At 50.8% G+C, this 22,181-nt stretch overlaps 2 protein-coding genes across 2 annotated transcripts in view; one reads left to right on the top strand and one right to left on the bottom strand.

Annotated features, from left to right (window-relative positions):
* LOC119104121 (integrin alpha-PS3) overlaps positions 1-22,181 on the top strand; it is a 47,545-nt gene that overhangs the window by 24,129 nt on the left and 1,235 nt on the right. Inside the window, exons 13-18 of the mRNA XM_037227808.1 lie at positions 16,783-17,051; positions 19,676-19,765; positions 19,832-19,962; positions 20,508-20,787; positions 21,308-21,551; positions 21,875-22,101. Of these exons, the coding sequence (XP_037083703.1) occupies positions 16,783-17,051; positions 19,676-19,765; positions 19,832-19,962; positions 20,508-20,787; positions 21,308-21,551; positions 21,875-22,101 (1,241 nt within the window). The remainder of the gene's footprint in view (positions 1-16,782; positions 17,052-19,675; positions 19,766-19,831; positions 19,963-20,507; positions 20,788-21,307; positions 21,552-21,874; positions 22,102-22,181) is intronic.
* On the bottom strand, positions 2,936-4,223 carry LOC119104119 (larval cuticle protein 65Ag1). The gene is made up of 2 exons (XM_037227805.1): positions 3,615-4,223; positions 2,936-3,447 (listed from the first exon to the last, which is right to left on the bottom strand). Exons 1-2 carry the CDS (start codon positions 3,621-3,623, stop codon positions 3,040-3,042), a joined length of 417 nt encoding a protein of 138 aa, XP_037083700.1. The 5' UTR covers positions 3,624-4,223; the 3' UTR covers positions 2,936-3,039.

Here is a 22,181-nt window from a genome sequence, read left to right as displayed (position 1 = left end):
TACGTGACGGTCCGCGCCGCTCGTAATGCAAGGCGGCTCAGAATTGTTAGCGTCCATCACACCCCTAGGCATCAGCTGTTCGTCTCCGAACTGTCACTAGAAATCTCTCTGATCTCACCGGCCGCTTCAGGTCACCTACATGCAAGCTGATGGATTTATTTCCGTATGGTGGACCACGGGTTGTTACCAAAGCCAATTGCCAACAGCATTGTGGTCTCTGGTGTGAGGATTAAGATGACCACAGTTCTTAGCAGTCAAAGATCACGTACAGTCGGGATATTTCACCTCAGATCGACGTTACCTAAATAGCTACACGCAATCCGGTTAGCTCTTTGCAATTAAGAAAGGCTTTGCGCTCCCGATTTTAGTGCATAGACGCCAATTTTGGTAATAGTGTTTTCCATGAGAGTTGGCCGACTCTCGTGAGACGGCGATTCGTTAGGAACTTGTTTAGCAGTTCGATGTATTTTCCGCAAAGCAGGCGGTGCTACTGACATCATTTTCGGTGCATTCAGCGCATTTGTCTGAATCCACGCCTCGACTGGTTGAAACCATGCCCAGACCTGGAGCAGTCAGGGTAGCAGCTCTACACAACCAGCACGTCTTCGGATCGGCACTAGTCACCGTCACCTGGGGGCAGTAGGTCACGTGTACCTGTGCATAGACCACGTATCCGCCCGCCCTTGGCATTTCTAAGATTTAAATAACAGTCCGGCGACAAGACGCGTCAAGAATTGATATACTCGAATTATTTATATATGCATAATAATAAGACGCGAATGAGGTGCGTCAAGAATCAAGGGCGCGTCAAGAATTGATATCCTGTTCAAACCACTGGCAATGCGCAGGGCGTTGGCCGGCCGCGGTTTAAGAGCAGTTCAAAGACCGGGCTCGAATACAAAGCACCTGGGGTGTAAACAGAGCGAATCAGTTTCATGAAATCCCCGCGGGCATTTATTCCAAACTGGTGCAACTGGGCACTGTTGCCAAGCTGTACGCAAGAAGTAAGTATTTGATGAGGCCTTAGTGCATTATTGTTGCAGTCTTAAGTTAATTTAACGCCACGATTTTGTCCGTCGAAATAATCAAGCTGATCGTCAGCCAACTTACAAGCAATCATTGATGTAGTTGTACACACGTGTGGTTCCAATCGCAAAAATTCTGCTGTCGTCTCATCTCAAATCTACATACCCTTGCTATTGCTGCACACAGTTGTGCAAAAAAAAAACTCACCAATCTCTGCGGTAAACGTCGCCTTCATGACAAGCCATAGCAACTGAAATAATCGTCGCAAACTGTCCCTATCAGATTTAGAACAATGGGCTCATCGTGACGTGGTTGTTTTAAAGAGCAACCAGTGTCGCCGCCAGTTTGACGTTCAGATGTGTTTATTTCCGAAAACACTGTTTTATTGTGTTTTGAAAACAGGTAACTGTACATATGCTCGTGCCGATCATTTTGCATGATGAATTACGCTATGAATTATGTGACAAGCATATAGCCAGCATGGAGTACGTTGTAAGGGTGTTATGTATACCCTATCCCAAACTCAATCCTGTATCATATGGGATAAAGAGTTGTGCTTGAGATTACGTTGTGAATGAAGCAGCATGGGTCACGTGCAGTGCCACGTGCAGTCAGTTTTGGAAGGCGGGCCCAACAAGGTGCGTGTTATGGATGGTAAAGTCAAACACACAAATCAATTAAATACGCGAAGCAAGGTAACATAAAACAAAAACACAAGATAGAACGAGGTTATCACCGCGTTTTACGGACAAGTTTGCTTCGTTGGATATTGATATTATGCCTCATCGTCTTGCAACAGGTTGAACCCTCGTCATGCAGGTTTTCTGGCTAAGAAGTTCAATGCATTAGAACTATTTCTTCGGAATAGGATTGACTCGTTGGACTGGTGTGGAGCAGATTTTTGGGAGAGGAGATGCATATGATGACGTAAAATCTTGTGATAAGACAGCACTAATCAGGCTCTTTCTCGTATAATAACCACAAGAATGGAAAGATAGATATAATGATGTTTCGGCTACATCTCTTTGTCAAAACGAATATCAGTAGTAAATTACGTGAAATCTTAAAATATTGAAGCATAAAATTCAGCGTCGTGCGACTTACACCGCGAGTTCTGGTGAACCTGCCAGCATAAACGTCTTTAATGTTGGTGGAGAGCCGCAAAGGAGAGTAATTAAATGATCTTCGGCCGGATGTTCAATCCTATCATGAAGTGAAGCAATTGTCTTAAGCATGCTAATGCCTCATTTGGCAATCAAAAATGACGAGGCCAAAATGAGCGTGATGATAGCAGAGGTCATAATTTCTTCACATTTTTGGCCTGCTTATTCTTTAGTGAATGTAAGCTATTTTTTGCAATTATGCTAACAACGCCATGGTCCCTTCACTATCTAAAAAGACGTTCAGCTCTTTCGTTCACATTCCACTGAACAGAGTCCTTAGATTTTTCCTTTCCCCTTTATGTGCGTAATGTGCGATGTGGCGGCCTATTTGACATTTGTATTTTGCTGGCATGCCCGATGTTACCGTAAAAAGAAAAATTCCTCCTGCGTCAAGGCTCACGTGGTACAGTAGTCTCCGTCAAATGACGAATGTGAAATGTTGATTAATGCAGAAAATGTGTGAATCTCGAGAGCACGATGAGGCACACGGAGACTTGCAACCAATGATGAGGTCAAATTGGTCACGGTGTCAGTTCTCCATCTGCGGAGGTCAAGTAGGTAGGTATGGGCTCAGACCCTAGGGAGCAGGCAGGAAGAGGGCGGCCGCACAGAGCAGGTAGTCGATTCCAGGGCAAATACCTTATGAGGCCATCCGTTCATTGTGTGTGGTGGCAGTGAGAGGTTTGCCTGTATGAGGCGGAACAGTGTACCCTGCGTCTGAAGCTGATGCGCCTGTAGTGCACGAAAAATGTATTGAGCAAGAGCAACAGGACATATACAAACGGTGTCTCACATGGCAAGACTAGTTTCTCACGAAAGTTTTAATAAAGGCAACTATTGCACGCACGTCCTAGAGGAGCTGCTGTGCCTCGGCCCAGAACAGCTCCGGGTGGTCGATCCTCAGCTGGGCGTACTCGGGGATCTGCGTCGGCGCCACGGGCAGGTGCGCCGCCTCCGGCTTGAAGCCACCCTCGTCGGCCACGTACGACACTTGGTACGTCTGGCCGTCATCACTGACGAACTGGAAGCTGCCCTGCTGGCTGAGACTGCCGGTGCCCGGCTCCGGGCCGGGGAACACGCGGCCCGTCTCGCTGACGATCTGGCCGTTGTCCTGGTCGTACCCGTACTCGTAGTTGCCCTGCGGGTCCTGCTCGAACCGCTGGCTCAAGATGCGCACCTGAGGCTGGCTTCCTGGGAAGTTCTGCTGGAACCCCTGGGGGGCGGCGGCGGCCACAGCCAGCACGGCGGCAAACACAATCTGAAACACACACAGGGGAACACGGTCAGCCTTACGATTGCTGTGATGACGTTTGCATGGGTTGACCTTCGATTTGTTTCTTATAATTAATAGTCGTCCGTCAGAAGGCTTTATTCTTTCTTTCTACCATTAAGATTGTACACGTCTACTACCAGAAGCCCACTCACGAGAGTCATGACAGTATGCTGTGGTACTGGGTGTGTGAGTTGACACCGGCAGGCCTCTGCTGATGAAGTGACGAATCGATGGCCGTGCCGGACTTTATACGGGCTGTCACAGGAACGGCCGGTGGTCTGCAGTCGACTGCCTCGGAGCAGACGGTGTTGCAACGGTTCGCGACTTGTGGTTGGTCAGAGTGGGTGACGTAAAATGACAGGCTTTTGAGGTGATGACACCGAAATCGCAGCTATGTCGCATCGTAGGCACATGGCGACCCGAAAGTAAAGGAATTGTCTTTGGCATGTCAATAGTGCATGTGGCACTGAAAAAATGAACGAACTGAAAATGGAATTGATTATAGCCGAAATATTTTGTTCCATGTTTGATTTGTACATAGTTTCAGGGCGATGCGATCATCGACTTTTTTAAGGATCTTTCCTTGCTTACAATAAGATCAGTATCATCGCCCTGTGTCATCTTGCACTAAGCAGCGTTCCTAAATATTTTTATGCTTCCCCGCTCCATTGCGGGATTTGGCTGAATATTTTGCATTGGTTGTATGCTAGCAGTTCCAACATTACCGTAAAGAGCGAAATGCCATCTTCGCGAGAACTCACTCGGTGCAGCGCGTGTCACCAGTCTCGAAGGTGAATATTGGTTATTGCAGAATAATTGTGATTCTCGAGCGCGCAATAAAACTCGCGGAGACTTGCGACCAGGCATAGGGTCGGATCGGCAACGACTGGCATGACCAGACGCCGGTGCGTGCCAGTCGTCTGAGGCGATTGTCAGCTTCTCCGGCTTCTGGCCGGCTTCTGGCTTCTTGCTATGCGCTTTGGGCTTAACGTATTTCAACGATTCCAAACTCTGCTCAAAATAAAATGTTGCATTTTATTCGATGATAAATACAAGTCTGAGCAAAGTCAGGCATTTAATTCTCGTAGACGAGGAAGGTGACATTATAAACACTTAAAGCATTACTGTTCTTTCAATGTTAGTCGCGAAATTAATGCACTTGGAGGAGATCGATGTGACGGCAAAGGAGCGCGACGCGCGTCGTCACGCCCCTTACATGGGGCGCCAGCCGCTGCATTGAACGCATTAGCACTCGGGAGCCATGGCACAACAAAGGTTCGACCCTGGGTCGTTACGTGGGAGGCCATGGCACTGACTGCTCGACCATTACGCCCCCTGACAACCAACGAGAGAACTAGTGTGAAATGGAGCAGTCAGCCATCAGTTCGTGAACATCAATTTAAAAAGATATCCTCATAAAACAAAAAAGATATACCATTTTGCCCATTGCCCTCCCCAGCACCTCAAATGACACCATCTGCGTTCTCTCCCTGAAATGTTTATTGTGTCGCCGAAGTACATGGCGAAGAGCATCACGTGTCATCAGGACTTTATTTCTCGCGGCAGCCGGAAACCTAGGTAGCAAGCCGCTTAAACAGCGGTGTTATTCATGGCTTATTAAGACATGTGTAACCATAGATGGTGCTGCCTCCGTCTCTGCAGCACCGCCCCAATTGGGACGCTTCTTGTCGAGAGATAGCACAAAAATACCTAAGACCTAAAATGTAAACGGGCCTTATCATGAGCCGATGCCTTGCCAATATGTAATGGCAATTCCCTTAACCTAAGATGCGAACGAACCTTATCAAGGTTCATTGATTCGGTTGTGTATGATTATGGCACGCTGGCACTGCCGAGGTGCGGAGTCAGCGACCGGGCCCGGCCGGCCTCTATGCGGGCCACGTGTTCGTGCCGAGCGGGCCATTTCTGCAACGTGAGGTGTGAGACTCCGTGAATTCATCTCTCAAGGAAGCGATTTCTACGTTGTCTGAGTCGTCAGCTTCATTGCGCTGAGATAATCACTTAAGCCTTCATGAAGAGGCAGACTCAGCCCTGACAGCAGCTGTCATCATCGCTCAGATTCTTATGGAAAGTTGTTCTTTAGGTTATCTGACGATGGATTAGGAGGTCTGGTCCGCGCGTTTGGGTTATCAGGCGCTCTGAAACAGGTTTCGCAATTCGCACCTCGATCACAGCAACACTGAGTGAGCTATACCACTTGGGATGTGGGACAAGGCACTGCATGACCATCCGTGTTAGTCTGTGCATATTTCTTACGGAAACAACCAGAGCATTAGCAAATCATTGTCAATGATCTGTCCGCTGTGCTGCGCGGAAGGCGGTGCGCGACATCATTCCTTTCAGCGCGTATATTTCCCTGTAATGTTCATGGGTTTAGTATTAAATGCCGAAAACTCGGTCGGAGTTGTACTCCGCTGTCCTTGCGGTGGGCCCGTGATAAACTGGCGTTAAATCAACGAGTCAAAGGTCTGTGCATATAACTTCTCATGAGCTTCATTTCGATCGCGTAACCCCGTAACCATGTTTGGTGTGGACTGCCACGACGTGACGGCAAAAGTGCGCAGCGCGGATCATTGTAGTTTTTCTAACTATAACGAACTGAAGGCCTGATTTTGATGTACTTTTGGGACATTCCACCGCAAGCGAAGTGCTGCAATGAGACCAAAAAAGAAAAATGTTCTTGAACAATCTTACGATGAAAATGCATGAGTGTAGTTAACAGGTTGTCTTATTCTTTTAACCTAATTGTACCATTTTTACGTGGTCTAAAACAACAAGGACCGAGTTATAGCCTCGGGAGTGCTACCCGGTCGTTGCGGCATGCGGAGCTTTAAGCTGTATAGCTTAACCCTTATCATGGTAGTCGCTGCGCCGGGGCTTTAAGCTGTATAGCTTAACCCTCATCGTGGTAGTCGCTGCGCCGGAGCTTTAAGCTGTATAGCTTAACCCTCATCGTGGTAGTCGCTGCGCCGGAGCTTTAAGCTGTATAGCTTAACCCTCATCGTGGTAGTCGCTGCGCCGGGACTTTAAGCTGTATAGCTTTTAACCCTCATCGTGGTAGTCGCTGCGCCGGGGCTTTAAGCTGTATAGCTTAACCCTCACCGTGGTAGTCGCTGCGCCGGAGCTTTAAGCTGTATAGCTTAACCCTCACCGTGGTAGTCGCTGCGCCGGAGCTTTAAGCTGTATAGCTTAACCCTCACCGTGGTAGTCGCTGCGCCGGAGCTTCAAGCTGTATAGCTTAACCCTCACCCTGGTAGTCGCTGCACCACCCTCGCGCCCAGGTTTCCTGAGGATACCTCTTCGGCATGGTGTGTAATCTCACCGAATTTTAGACATTTTCTGGGGTATTCATTATGCGTGTTTTGACATAAAAAGTGGCCCTAGCTTTTCTAGTCTCTGAAAAGTGATGTCGTTTTAGGAACACTGAACAGCGATCTATGGCTGGAGCGGGCGGCGGGCGCCAAGCGTCGACACCGCGGTCCGTACCTGACGGACCGGCACTGTTGCATTAATGGAGCTCTCCATCATAAATGTATGCTCAAAACACATGCAACGACGTACCATTGTGCTCAGGTGAAAGCAGGAACAGGCCTGTTTAAGTCAATGTTAGTACGTGGCATGGGCTCGTACATATGAGCATGTTAACCTGAAAAATTCGATTTTCAGGAAAATTTGTCCTTTGATCTGGCCGCTTTTAAATAGTCGTGTGACCTTGTTGAAAGCAATCCAACACCTTTTCCGCGAGGGTTTTATCTTTTTAGTCTTAAAACGGCACGGGTCGTATCGATGCCCCCACCCTTTATCAGACGCATTACAAAAAAAGACGAAACAGGGCGATGATAGAAGATGGAGGAGCTCTTAAATGCTCATTGGTTAATGGGATAATATCAGCAAGCTTACGAATAAGCGCAGAGGTGTTAATTTCACCACATTTTGCTCTGGCTGGTGTCTTGGAAAGTAGCACCAAAGAGCAGGGTCCACCGCCATACGGTTTATCGTTTACTGCTGACGCCTGTCCCCATTTAAAAGGCGAACATTCCGTCGATTGGTGACAATAATTCCGTCAATTGGTGGCAGTCATTCCGTCGATTAATGACAGTCATTCTGTCGATTGGTGACAGCCGTTCTGTAGATAAGGGACAATCGTTCCGTCGATTAGTGACTGCCGTTCCGTCGATCAGTGACAGTCATTCCGTTGATTAGTGACAGTCATTCCGTTGATTAGTGATAGTCATTCCTTTGATTGGCGACAGTCATTCCGTCGATTAATGGCTGTCATTCCGTTGACCAGTAGCAGCTGTTCCGTGGATAAGTCACAGTCGTTCCGTCGATTAATGACAGACATTCCGTCCATTATTGACACCCGCTTTGTGTGCCCTTCAGTGAACAGCATGGAGGAACTCGATGTAATTAACATCACTCGTAATCCTCCAAACTCTTTTTTCGTGAAAGTGATATAATAGAATGCAAGTAACACGTAAACAGTAAACGTAACGCAAATAAACTGCTTCCTGACCCATTTTGTTACACTGCTCAGACTTGATTCATTGCGCAGGACGCGTTTTATCAGTATCACGATGCATTTAGTGGATTTGAGTCACCCTTGTCAATTCATTCACATAGGAATTATGATGGCCCGACACGTGGTCCGCATTATAACGACTCAAGGGGCAAACAAGAAAGTGACGTTTAATTGCCGTCGCATGTTTAATGTTGTCAGGGCGCTGCTACATTTCAGTGTGCTCGTACTTAAAAAAGCTGCTTTTCCTTTGCGTAAATCTCAAAATCGTGGTATTTCTTGGTAGAGGAACAGCGGCTTATCTGTCGCTTGAAAGTGAGGAAGCGGCTATATTCTGTTGAGTACTGTGTGACGTAGAAGCATGCATATATACCTTGACAGCAACTCAATGAGAGTAAAGTGATCTATGCATATAAGATGCAGATAAAGTCTTGATGACAAAACGTTTATTTAACAAACACCACACAACCTTCGCAAACCTCATCACATTGCGTGAAAGACATTGAGAAAGATAGTTTCTTATAGATACATAGAGCATAGATAGAAAACTGTTGCATGCCAGTCCTACAGAAGCTGCTGTCCCTCCACCCAGAACAACTCCGGGTAGTCGATCCTCAGCTGGGCGTACTCGGGGATCTGCGTCGGCGCCACGGGCAGGTGCGCCGCCTCCGGCTTGAAGCCACCCTCGTCGGCCACGTACGACACTTGGTACGTCTGGCCGTCATCACTGACGAACTGGAAGCTGCCCTGCTGGCTGAGACTGCCGGTGCCCGGCTCCGGGCCGGGGAACACGCGGCCCGTCTCGCTGACGATCTGGCCGTTGTCCTGGTCGTAGCCGTACTCGTAGTTGCCCTGCGGGTCCTGCTCGAACCGTTGGCTCACGATGCGCACCTGAGGCTGGCTTCCTGGGAAGTTCTGCTGGAACCCCTGGGGGGCGGCGGCGGCCACAGCCAGCACGGCGGCAAACACAATCTGAAACACACACAGGGGAACAGGGTCAACTTTGCTTTCATTGTGGTGTCGGTCATCGTCGATGCTGCTGAATGTGCCGTGCTATCTGATAGCAAGGTAAATGTGACACTGGTTCGCAAGCCGCCGGCCTCTGCCTGGCATTGGCGCATGTGTTAGCGGTGCGCCAGCTCACCTGGTTCATGTCAGCGTTCTGTGGAACTCGCTCAGGCTAACACCGGTGGAGTGACGAACTGGCGGCCGGCTGACGCTTCATACGGGCCGGAGTGTCCGGCTGGACGGACAAGTTCTATCGCAATCGGGAATGAGGATTTGGCGCTCGGATGTGCGCCGTTTTCTTACTTTTTTTAGTGAGCCTGTTATTAAAAGCTATCCAATTTTGTGCATTGCAACGGACTGGAGCATTCATGTTTGCACTGATGTAAAGGGATGCGCGACTGTCGAACGCTATTTTTGAACTAAGTACTTGTGATGCGTGGGTGCAAGGTGGAAAGATCTCTAGATATGTAAGGTATTTCACCGTTGCTGGTCGCTTGTTTTCCCTGCGTTTCGTCTTTAGGGTGTTAGTTTAAAGTCTAGTAGCCAGCAAGACATCGTGAAATAGTATACAACTATTTCCGAACTTTGGTTTTTCGACGTTCTAAGCTCTCTGGCTAGAGGTAGCCGACATTGAACATTCTATGATACCGACCAAATTGCATTATCATACAGCCATTGTGATATGTTGTTATAATTTTCAGCGCTTTATGTCAATTTTAAGGCCTTGCAAGCTGTCAAAATTTGGTCACGAGCAAAAATTTGATTTGCTTGCGTCATTAAGATACATTGGACCAACCAACCGTGTTTCAAGTATGCCTTACCATAGCACCATTCATCTGGTTTTTGGATGTTGAATGCTTTAGTTCTATGTTACTTTTTTGACAAAAATTGCACTATTTTAGGGCATTTCCCGTTTACATGAGTTGTAAGGCTCCCAACATCAGGCATCACACATTAACATCTCTCAGCACCTTGACCTTAACCCTGTTCATTCGCTACCATCATCGCTGTCTTAGAACACTTTATATATATATATATATATATATATATATATATATTGTTATGTTGGGCGGGCTCGTTTAATCTCTAGTAGATCAAAAGCGTGTAACCAAAATGGGGTATATTAATTACAGAAGCATATAGGCGTGAAGTCATCCTGACCTCCTACATCGCTTAGACCATATTTGATACGAGTGCACGGCGGCTATAATCCCCGGGAGAGGTAGCAGTCTTCGGTAACAGCAACGGCCACTAAAGATGTGTCAACATTGTTATTCACAATGTTGACAAGGACACGCTGACGTCGTGCATATAAACGACAGCGGAGGGTAGAAGAGCCGGAGTCGGAGTCAAAGAGAACGGAGGGAGAGGAGCCAGCTACGTCGTGGATATCAACGAGAGCTGAGGGTAGAAGGACCGGAGTGGCAGTCAAAGGGAGCGGAGAGAAAGGAGCCAGCTACGTCGTGGACATCAACGAGAGCTGGCTTACCTTCCCCGGCGCCGCCCGGACCACCACTGACCCACCGCCGACCCCGACCCCGACCCCAGGCGTGACCTATTCCCCGGCCTGTGATTGGCCGGGTCACGTGACCACGTAGCTTCGGGAACAGACGCGAAAATAAAAGATCTCCTTACAAAAGAAAGGCAGCCGCTGTTGGGATTTGAACCCAACACGAAATGTATACACGCTCACAACGCAGGCGCTCGAAGCCACTGTGCCATCAGGACGATGATAAAGTTGGTAGGTTAGAAGGCAACTTATCACGTACACAACAATATATGGGATGAAGAGTTGTGCTTGAGATTACGTTGTGAATGAAGCAGCATGGGTCACGTGCAGTGCCACGTGCAGTCAGTTTTGGAAGGCGGGCCCAACAAGGTGCGTGTTATGGATGGTAAAGTCAAACACACAAATCAATTAAATACGCGAAGCAAAGTAACATAAAACAAAAACACAAGATAGAACGAGGTTATCACCGCGTATAATGGACAAGTTTGCTTCGTTGGATATTGTTATTATGCCTCATCGTCCTGCAGCAGGTTGAACCCTCGTCATGCAGGTTTTCTGGCTAAGAAGTTCAATGCATTAGAACTATTTCTTCGGAATAGGATTGACTCGTTGGACTGGTGTGGAGCAGATTTTTGGGAGAGGAGATGCATATGATGACGTAAAATCTTGTGATAAGACAGCACTAATCAGGCTTTTTCTCGTATAATAACCACAAGAATGGAAAGATAAATATAATGATGTTTCGGCTACATCTCTTTGTCGAAACGAATATCAGTAGTAAATTACGCGAAATCTTAAAATATTGAAGCATAAAATTCATCGTCGTGCGACTTACACCGCGAGTTATGGTGAACCTGCCAGCATAAACAACGTCTTTAATGTTGGTGGAGAGCCGCAAAGGAGAGTAATTAAATGATCTTCGGCCGGATGTCCAACCCTATCATAAAGTGAAGCAATTGTCTTAAGCATGCTAACGCTGCATTTGGCAATCAAAAATGACGAGGCCAAAATGAGCGTGATGATAGCAGAGGTCATAATTTCTTCACATTTTTGGCCTGCTTATTCTTTAGTGAACGTAAGCTATTTTTTGCAATTATGCTAACAACGCCATGGTCCCTTCACTATCTAAAAAGACGTTCAACTCTTTCGTTCACATTCCACTGAACAGAGTCCTTAGATTTTTCCTTTCCCCTTTATGTGTGTAATGTGCGATGTGGCGGCCTATTTGGCATTTGTATTTTGCTGGCATGCCCGATGTTACCGTAAAAAGAAAAATTCCTCCTGCGTCAAGGCTCACGTGGTACAGTAGTCTCCGTCAAATGACGAATGTGAAATGTTGATTAATGCAGAAAATGTGTGAATCTCGAGAGCACGATGAGGCACACGGAGACTTGCAACCAATGATGAGGTCAAATTGGTCACGGTGTCAGTTCTCCATCTGCGGAGGTCAAGGAGGTAGGTATGGGCTCAGACCCTAGGGAGCAGGCAGGAAGAGGGCGGCCGCACAGAGCAGGTAGTCGATTCCAGGGCAAATACCTTATGAGGCCATCCGTTCATTGTAGGTGGTGGCAGTGGGAAGTTTGCCTGTATGAGGCGGAACAGTGTACCCTGTGTCTGAAGCAGATGCGCCTGTAGTGCACGAAAAATGTATTGAGCAAGAGCAACAGGACATATACAAACGGTGTCTCACATGGCAAGACTAGTTTCTCACGAAAGTTTTAATAAAGGCAACTATTGCACGCACGTCCTAGAGGAGCTGCTGTGCCTCGGCCCAGAACAGCTCCGGGTGGTCGATCCTCAACTGGGCGTACTCGGGGAGCTGCGTCGGCGCCACGGGCAGGTGCGCCGCCTCCGGCTTGAAGCCACCCTCGTCGGCCACGTACGACACTTGGTACGTCTGGCCGTCATCACTGACGAACTGGAAGCTGCCCTGCTGGCTGAGACTGCCGGTGCCCGGCTCCGGGCCGGGGAACACGCGGCCCGTCTCGCTGACGATCTGGCCGTTGTCCTGGTCGTAGCCGTACTCGTAGTTGCCCTGCGGGTCCTGCTCGAACCGTTGGCTCACGATGCGCACCTGAGGCTGGCTTCCTGGGAAGTTCTGCTGGAACCCCTGGGGGGCGGCGGCGGCCACAGCCAGCACGGCGGCAAACACAATCTGAAACACACACAGGGGAACAGGGTCAACTTTGCTTTCATTGTGGTGTCGGTCATCGTCGATGCTGCTGAATGTGCCGTGCTATCTGATAACAAGGTAAATGTGACACTGGTTCGCAAGCTGCCGGCCTCTGCCTGGCATTGGCGCATGTGTTAGCGGTGCGCCAGCTCACCTGGTTCATGTCAGCGTTCTGTGGAACTCGCTCAGGCTAACACCGGTGGAGTGACGAACTGGCGGCCGGCTGACGCTTTATACGGGCCGGAGTGTCCGGCTGGACGGACAAGTTCTATCGCAATCGGGAATGAGGATTTGGCGCTGGGATGTGTGCCGTTTTCTTGCTTTTCTTAGTGAGCCTGTTATTAAAAGCTATCAAATTTTGAGCAATGCAATGGATTAGAACACTGATGTTTGCGCTGTTGTAAAGGGATGTGCCACCGTCGAACGCTATTTTTGAACTAAGTACTTGTGATGTGTGGGTGCAAGGTGGAAAGATCTCTCGATATGTAAGGCATTTTACTGTTGCTGGCCGTTTGTTTCCCATGCATCTTGTCTTTAAGGTTTTAGTTCAAAGTCGAGTAGCCAGCAAGACATCGTGTTATAGTATACAACTGTTGGCTAACTTTGGTTTGTCGGCGTTCTAAGCTCTCTGGCAAGAGATAGCCGACATTGAACATTCTAGGATACCGGCCAAACGGCGATATCAAGCAGCCATTGTGATACGTTATTCGAATTTTTGGCGCTTTAAGTCAATGTTCAGGCTTTGCAAGCTGTCAAAATTTTGTCACGAGCAGCAATTTGATTTTCGTGGGTCATTAAGACATATGGGCCCAACTGTGTTTCAAGTATGCCTTACCATAGAACCGTTCATCTGGTTTTTGGATGCTGAATGCTTTAGATTTGTGTTATTCATTTTTTTGACAAAAATTGCACCATTTTAGGACATTTCCCGTTTACAGGAGTTGCAAGGTTCTCAACATTACCTTAAGCTTAGCCCTGTTCATTCGTTACCATCAGTGCTGTCTTAAAACATGTCATATGTATATAAGTATATATATATATATATATATATATATATATATATATATATATATAATATAAACATGTAAGTACATACATATATACATGCACATAAAGATAGATACGCACATATATATATATATATATATATATATATATATATATATATATTAACATGTAAGTATATACATATATACATGCATATAAAGATAGATACACACATATATGTGTATATATATATATATATATATATATATATTATAGTTGTATAAGAAGATAGGAATATTGTTCATGCATTAATTATCGAACGTTACAGTAATGTTACGGTATGATATGATAAATGGCATTCGTTAGCTTTCTCTCAAATGATTTCACTTGACCCTGCTAGAAATTGCCGCTAGCGCGATATCCGACTTCTAGTAACGCTTGAAGCAATATTGATCTAGACCGTGAATCCCAACACAACCAACAACCCAGTTAGCGTGACAGTGGCTCTTCAACACGTGCTCGGGTGGGGGTTAACTTGACCCTCCCGAAGGTTTTTTCCCAAATGGTTTCCGAACGGCGCGGCGTAGCGGCGCGAAATGTTTCATAGCTGTAGGCAATTGAATAGCGGATCGTCTGGTTTCAAAGATTGAAATATATGTTGTAAGGTCACTGACCTATGGCAGGCCAAATTTGGGCTATGGTTTCAGCGAAGGCAATTTCTCGGGAATCGTTCAATCTGACCCAACAACGGAGTTGTAGACGAATCTAAACTATTCTGAGTTACATTTTTAGGCAACGCAGCAGCTGAATAAACAAATTACATTGACTTAGGGTCAGTTATGAAGGTCAGGCAAAGGTGAAAACCAACCTGCTTTATTACTCTTGGGCTTGCTGTACTGGGTAGATTTTGGCGCTCATTTCGGATATATTGATGACAGGAACCACATTATATAATTTCCATGGACTTATTAAAGGTCAGAATAGGTCACTGTCCTAAAATGACACAGGTCAACATTTCGTTTTTGAGAACATGCTGCCTAGCGTAATCTTTGTTGCTTATTTAAATGCAAATCTCAAAGCAGCGTTGTATGATCCCGGTCACCATGACATTTTAAAGGTCAAACAAGGTCACTGACTTTAAATGAGTCTGTGAACGTTCGTTTAGAACAGTTATCTAGATTCTATGGGCTCTTTGGAGACCAACCTGGATTTTACCTTGTTTAACCTTATTTGACAAGAGTATCATGACCTAGGAGCCTCAAACGTTGACCTAAGTGAGTTTAAATGCAGGTTAACACACCCTGTGAATGTGGTGTGTCGAGCTCTCTTAGTTCCTGAGATCTCAGGGATTCAAACTGATCCCCCACCCGAGCGAAGGGTGTCCAACCGACAACCAGGTGCCTGTTCAGCGTATGACGGGCATTTACCAGTGTCGTGGTAGGCGTGGCTCTGATGGGCAAGCGTGGCTTGTAACACGTTGCCATTTTGTGTAAAAGTGCATGTGTAACTTGGAAACTACGTTCAACACACAAGAACCTTACATCGCGAGTGTCCATTCGTCCGTTGAACATTTTCAAGCTTACGGTGACGAAAATTTTACTTTTACCTTCCGTCTTGAAAATATATACGAAATATATCGAATGTGTCGAACATTATACACGACATGCTTTCCACCATACTTTTTGCGGTACTAAGACAGTTTTTGCGCGTGCTAAAACTGTGTGGGATCTCAAAACAGCACTAGACTTTTGCGGAGGGATTGAGGAGTTAGAATTACGGGTAGCCAGCGTACGGGACCGCGTGGAAAATTTGACTTTCACGATTGCGTAATTTTACGTTGTAACCTCAGTGTTGAAAGTGTATACGGAATGTATGGGCGTGTTGAACAGTGCATATGATGTACTTTCGACTGTACCTTTTTACGATACCAAGACCTTTTTGCATGCACAAAAACTGTGTGGGATCACGAAATATCACCAGGCTTCAGCGGATGGATGGAGACGAGACCTTAGTGGCACGTATGTCACTTGGGTGCGACTATCTTCCTTGTCTTGTGTGTTGAAACCAACACAACATTTTGGGCGGTCACTTGTCTGGACCATCAAATCTGAATTAGTCGTGGGAATACCCGCTTGATTTTGGCGCCGGGCACGGCAGCGAGACACGCTGAGGACATGCTTCCAGCGGCCGGCCGTAGCGCAGCCACCGCCGCAGGGATGCTGCGCCGGCCAGACCTGACGGCATTGGAAGGGCCTGCTGCTCGGTGATCTCCGCCATGATCAGTCTAGCCATGGTTAAGCACGCACGCTGATCATCGCCGAGTGTCCGTTTGGCTGTAAAAGCTGGGTGGTGGGTAGTTTGCGCTGAGTACGGGTTATTGACCGCGGTGCCGGACTGCCGTGGATTCCAGCTGCGTGCTGTGTCGGCGGCTTGGTTGTCAGTGATCGGCAGCGTGCCCAGGTTGTGCTGCCGTCGTGCTGGAGGGATGTCCAGTGATTGTGTTCGGCTTGGGTGTCCACATTACCAGCACTTATAGTGGTCATGACGCTCCGGGAAGATGGCACCTTATAGATCTGACATGGGTTCCTGGATCGGTGGCGTAAGCTACCCTACAGCTTCACATGCGTATTACCGGCGTGCTTCGCGTCTCGAGGTAGGGGGGTCGAGTGAGAGGCGATGGCGCCAGTGTCGGTTGGCGTCAGTGTCTGCTCCAGTGATTGATGCAGTGGTTTGCGCTTGTGTCTGGTGCATTGGGTGGCACTGGTGTCTGACGCAGAGTTCGGCACTAATATCTGATGCAGTGGTTGGCACTGGTGTCTGACGCAGTGGTGGCACTGTTGTTGGTTGCATTGGTTGGCATTGTTGTCCGTCGTAGTGATTGGCACTGGTGCCTCATACAGTGGTTGGCACTGGTGCCTCATGCAGCGGTTGGCACTGGTGTCTCATACAGTGGTTGGCACTGGTGTCTCATACAGTGGTTGGCACTGGTGCCTCGTACAGTGGTTGACGCCGGTTCTGACGCACGGCTCAATGTTGGGGTCCCTTGCAGCAGTTCCGGCCGGCGGTGTCTGGTGCACCGTTTGACAGCATTGTCTGCCGCAGCCTCGCCGCTGGTGACCGGCGACCTGGCAGAGTTCTGCGCCACCTGCCCAGTGGTGCACCGCGGCGCGGCCGGCCAGACTCAGGTGACCGCCAGCGTGCCGTTCTCCATCGGCTGCGGCGCCGACGCCGTCTGCCAGTCGGACCTGCGTGTCACGGCCGCCGTCACCGGCCTCGACGGCGACCGCTTCATCATCGGCGCCTCGCCCACCATCGATCTGGAGGTCAACGTCACCAACGTCGGCGAGCCGGCCTCGCTGCCGCGTGTGCAGGTGGGCAGCTGACGCGACCGTGGCCGCACCCGGCGGGCCCCGACACCGCCTGCTGAGGAGGGCGCGTGGGGGCGACCAGCGTGGGATGAGAAAGAGAGAAGGGTCACCGGCGTCACGGGCGAGGTAGAGAACTGTCATACATTCGGTTGGCGTTGGGCTGTCCCGGGCTCAGGAGATGACGGAGAGAGCTGGTTGGCCTTGCGCCCCGGCGCAATTGCAGGATCGCCAGGTGTATGGGCGTCATTTTGAAACTGGCGATGAGTACAACACTCACGGTGAGGCAAAACTGCGGCAAAACCCGTCCGTCGTTTTGCAGCCACGGAGCGCAATGGATGACGTTGGGCAACTGACCAGTGGTCGGGGGCAGACCGCCGCTCGGTGCTGGTGGGTGTGGGAGGGGGGGGGGGCGACTTAACGTCTGGTCCATCGGCGGCTGACAATGGCGGATGGGCCTGTGACGCAATGACGAGCTGTGGGGCGTGCGCACCGGGATTAGCCGCCGGACGCGGCGCCCCGGCCGCCGACTCGTCCCGACCGTGGCACGAACGCCTGGAATGTGGTCAGCGCCTGCAGAATGCCGACGTGACTTGCGGAACAGCGGCCTTCGGTGCGGTAATCAGCTGATCCGATTGCCGGTCGCTGCCTGGAGCAGCGGTCCAGTAGCTGTGAAACAAGTCAGGTGAAAATTTTCGTCTCAGGGTGGATAGTTGTGCACAGTATTCGGCTATATAGAACACATTTGTACTCGGTTGGAAATTGAGCTGCTTAAAGCTGGAGGGCCAGGGAGCTGCTTAAAGTCAGGAGGCACTTACGCCAGGTTGTAGGCACGTGTTTGTCTTTTTGTGTAGCTTGTTTCTGGTAAAAGAACACAACTGTCATACTTTTCGTTGACGAAATGTAATTCAAGCCGGTATTTAATTGGATGAGACGCGTTCAGTTCACACAACTAGAGCGTTATCAAGGTTGTCCTTTTGAAATAACAATTTGCGCGAAATCATATTTGTACTGACTTGTCTTTATTTTGTCAGTCGGCGGTCGAAACAACGGCGGCCTGCACAGCAAGCTTTACGGTTAAATTTATTTCATGGCGTATAGCTGAACAGTCCATTTTTATCAGTGCCCCAATCACAACATTGCCATTCGATGGATCTGTTGGAGGCCAGACGTCAAGACTTTGCAGCAGCGCGGTTAGTCTGATCGGTTCGGCATTTCAAAAATCCATGCTGGTTGGCAACCGGGTGCGCTAATGACGACGGTCGAAGTCGTCATGATGTGCCGCATGCAGCATTTCTAGGCGTGCGCGCTCACCGCAGATGGTTTTGTGACAGCCTTCACAGGGAAGCTCTCGAACCTCACCATATGTTTCAGTCAGAGCCGTTTGTCTGCCGAAACCTTGTTCATAAAGTATTGAGCGGCGTCTGTCTTCCAGCACCTCTGTTTGGACCGTTGAGCACTCGGCCGTGTGCATAAAACACTCAGAGAATATATTGTCTGCCAGAATAGATCTCGCGTCTTCCATGTGGAAGGCTATGGTTTTCCTGATTGGTGTATTTCGCCAAGTCACTGACGGGCTGTGCAACGCATGCGAACTTTTTCGATAAACGTGAGGACGTTGCGATGGATAAATTTGTACAACTCTTTGCTCTATTCTACACGTATATATATATATATATATATATATATATATATATATATATGTGTGTGTGTGTGTGTGTGTGTGTGTGTGTACATATATGGATAAAGAGAGAGAGAGAGAGAGAGAGAGAGAGAGGAGAGGGAGAGGAGAGAGAGAGAGAGAGAGAGAGGGGCTAATCAGGTTGAGTCGTTTCGAGCTCGCAGAGCGGTCGGGTCATTGGCGCCGTTTCGAGCTCGCAGGGTGGTCGTGTCGTTGGTGCCGCTCACAGCCACCCATCCCCAAAGTGATTTCGTAACGGCACATCTCTTTCGTATTGCATTGACGCTGATCTGAAAGTGAGCACTTCTAAGGCGACAAGGCGGGTACGTAAGAGCAGATTACCGTAATTAAATGATCCCAGTTGTGCTAATCTTCAGATCACTTATGAACTTGTACATTTTTTGTGGGAGTGAGTGTTGCACATCGATAAGTAAAAAACTGAACTGTGTTTGGATGTTTGAGATTTGCTAGATACGAATTGAAGTACGTTTCTCGTTGCATAATCCGCTCAATTTTGGGTGAAGCAAGTGTCTCTCCCTTGACAAAACGTAGTGATCTGTTGCCATATGACATGTCTTTCGGGCCATCTGCACAGCCATTGCGCTCGACATCTTACGAAACCGCGCTGGAAATATGGCATTGCAAAAGCTTACCCTCAGCTTTGCAGCCCATTACGCATGCTATTGAAAAGCACGTGAAGCCGACATCGTCCTGGCGTAGATCTGTCAGCGCACCCATCCTGGCGAGTGAAGAGGACCGTGGGCAAATGTTGCGCTGACCTAGGTGCGGCGTGGCGGGCTGCCTCCCAGCGCCGCCCGAGACAGGTGGCGGATGACAGATGACCCTGACGGTGACGCTGTCGGCGCGCCATGCTGCTGCTGTTAGCAGCACCGCCGCCCGTCAGTCAGGTGTATCGATGAGCGCTGCCACTGACGTCGCCTCTCCCCAGGTGCGGCTGCCGCAGCCGGTGCGGCTGGTGCGCGTGCCGCAGCTCTGCTCGGAGCGCGAGACGGCCGACCACGTGCTGCTGACGTGCCACGTGCGGCCGCACCCGTTCCCGGCGGGCGCCGAGGGCCGGCTGCGGCTGACGCTGGCCGTGGACCAGCTGGCGCCGGGCACCGAGCGGCTGACAGTGGCGCTGAACGTCAGCTCCGCCGGCGCCGAGGTGGCGCCCGCCGACAACACGGCCGACGTCACGCTGCGGCTGAGCACCGAGGCTGACATCGCCGTCACCGGGTGAGCGGCAGGACGCTGGGCGGGACCGCCGCCGCACGCCGGGCGTGGTGGTGGACCTGTCGGATGAGTGGCAGGACGCTGGGCGGGACCGCCGCCGCACGCCGGGCGTGGTGGTGGACCTGTCGGATGAGCGGCAGGACGCTGGGCGGGACCGCCGCCGCACGCCGGGCGTGGTGCCGCGCCAGGCGGCGGCGCAGTGCGGACGTGGGCAGGGGCTGGCGGGGTTGTCGGCTCGAGGGAAGGGATCAATGAGTTGGTGGAGAGGGTCATTGGATCGGTGGGGTCAGGAGGCAGTGTATTTGCGGGGACGACTGAAGGCAACGGGCCACGCGAGGCCAGGGAGCCGGGGCACGCGGGATCCTGGGTCCACCAAGACAGCAAAGTCCTGGTGTCTGGTCATATTCAAATGCACACTGCTGGATGGAGCGTGACCAGTGGGCCAGAGAATACACGATATCTGGCAGGGAAATCGCCGATTCGACGGCGGTGGTAGGCGGCCTTCCATTCGACCCTGCAACCTTACTGACAGCGCCCCGTGCCCGCAGCCAAGCGCTGGAGCAAGGCGAGCTCTACTACGACAAGCAGGAGGACCGCGACGAGTCGGAGCGCAATGACCCCAACTACGTCATCATCAGCCACCGGTACCAGGTGCTGCGCTACCTGCCGTCGCCGGTGGACGCCGTCAACGTCAGCTTCCTGGTGCCGGTGAACGTGACGGACACGGACGGCAGGTCGGTCCGATTCCTGGACCTGTACCGGCCCAAGGCGGCCATGGACGGCCGCGCCATCGCCTGCAGCATCCAGACCGGCTACTACCTGGCGTCGGTACGAGGTGCCCCTGACGCTACGATGAGGGGGGGTGCCCGCGCCGCGTGTTGCCGAGGGATTGCCGGTGTGACTGGCTCAGGCGCAGGGAGCTGACAGAACACACCGGTCACCACCTGGTGGTGGCAGGGACTGACTTCGTGACTGGGGGCCGGTGTGACTGGCTCAGGCGCAGGGAGCTGACAGAACACACCGGTCACCACCTGGTGGTGGCAGGGACTGACTGTGGCGGGGAGGCGGAGTGATGGGAGCCGCTGAGCCCGCTTCCGACATGAGGAGAGGGTTCTGGATAGCATGGCTGGTGTCGGGCGACTCAGCAGGAGTAATTGGGTACGGCGGAGCCCATCGGCCGACGCGCGGACCAATGCGCCACGCCTCAGCTGCTACTTGTTTTCGAGATTGTATTGCTCCAGACGACTCGAATCCACTCCGGGGAAGTGCTGTTAACTGAAGTGCCAGCGAGTGTCCAGTGTGGTACCTCGCTCGTTGTCATCTACTGACGTCTCTTTGGCACCGGCAGGACGGCGACAGCTATGTGGAGGCGCCGCGCACCTGGCGGCGACGCTACGAACTATCGCCGGAGCAGCGGCGCCAGCTGGCGGCGGTCGAGAGGCCGGCCAGCAGCGAAAACGCCACCACGGTGCTCAACTGCACACAGACGGCGGTCGCCTGCGTGCTGCTCCAGTGTCCGACGGTGGCCTTTCCGCGCAGGGAGAGCAGCCTTGTGGTCACGCTCTCCATGCGCGTCAAACTGCACGAACTCGGTGAGCGGCCGACGTGCAGCGACAGTGGCGGCGGGCGGGGTACGCTCGGGTGGCGTGTCAGGGTACAGGGAGCGACGGGACGGCCACGCGGCCTCGCTAGTGTGCGAATGGGCGGTACGAAATGCCGGCTGCGTCTCCGACGAACACGTGACCTATCGCTGCACAGTGAAAGGTCATGGCTCCTGGCTGAATTCCATCTGGCTGGGTCAGCGTATCCACGTGAGATACCTGGTGCTCGCGCTCTGCGTTGGGACCCCCGCGATGTGTCGTCCCCGGAGCAATGCGGTCTGACACGCTCGTTGACCTGTTGTGACCGCCGGCAGAGCCGCACGTGGGCGCGCGGGATAGCCTGGTAATCTCGACGGTGGGTCTGGCGGACGTGGGCGCCGTGCCGTACCAGCTGCAGCCGGCCGATGGCCGGCCCGACGTGCACCAGGTGCACACGGTGCTGCTGCCCTCCTCGCTGCAGCCGTTCCCCGTCTGGGTGATCGTGGTGGCCGTGCTCGGGGCGCTGATGCTGCTCGCCGCCATCACCTATGGCCTCTATAAGGTGAGCGGGGCGTGCGGCGCGCTGCTGGCGGCGGCGCTCGGTCACCAGATGCCAGCCGCCGGCGGGGCTTGTGGTCAGGT

Source organism: Pollicipes pollicipes, unplaced genomic scaffold (assembly GCF_011947565.3).
Source record: "Pollicipes pollicipes isolate AB1234 unplaced genomic scaffold, Ppol_2.1 Scaffold_5890;HRSCAF=6987_pilon_pilon_pilon, whole genome shotgun sequence".
NCBI lineage: Eukaryota > Metazoa > Arthropoda > Thecostraca > Pollicipedomorpha > Pollicipedidae > Pollicipes > Pollicipes pollicipes.
The sequence above is the reverse complement of the archived record's forward strand: the minus strand, read 5'-3'. Positions and strand labels throughout refer to the sequence as shown.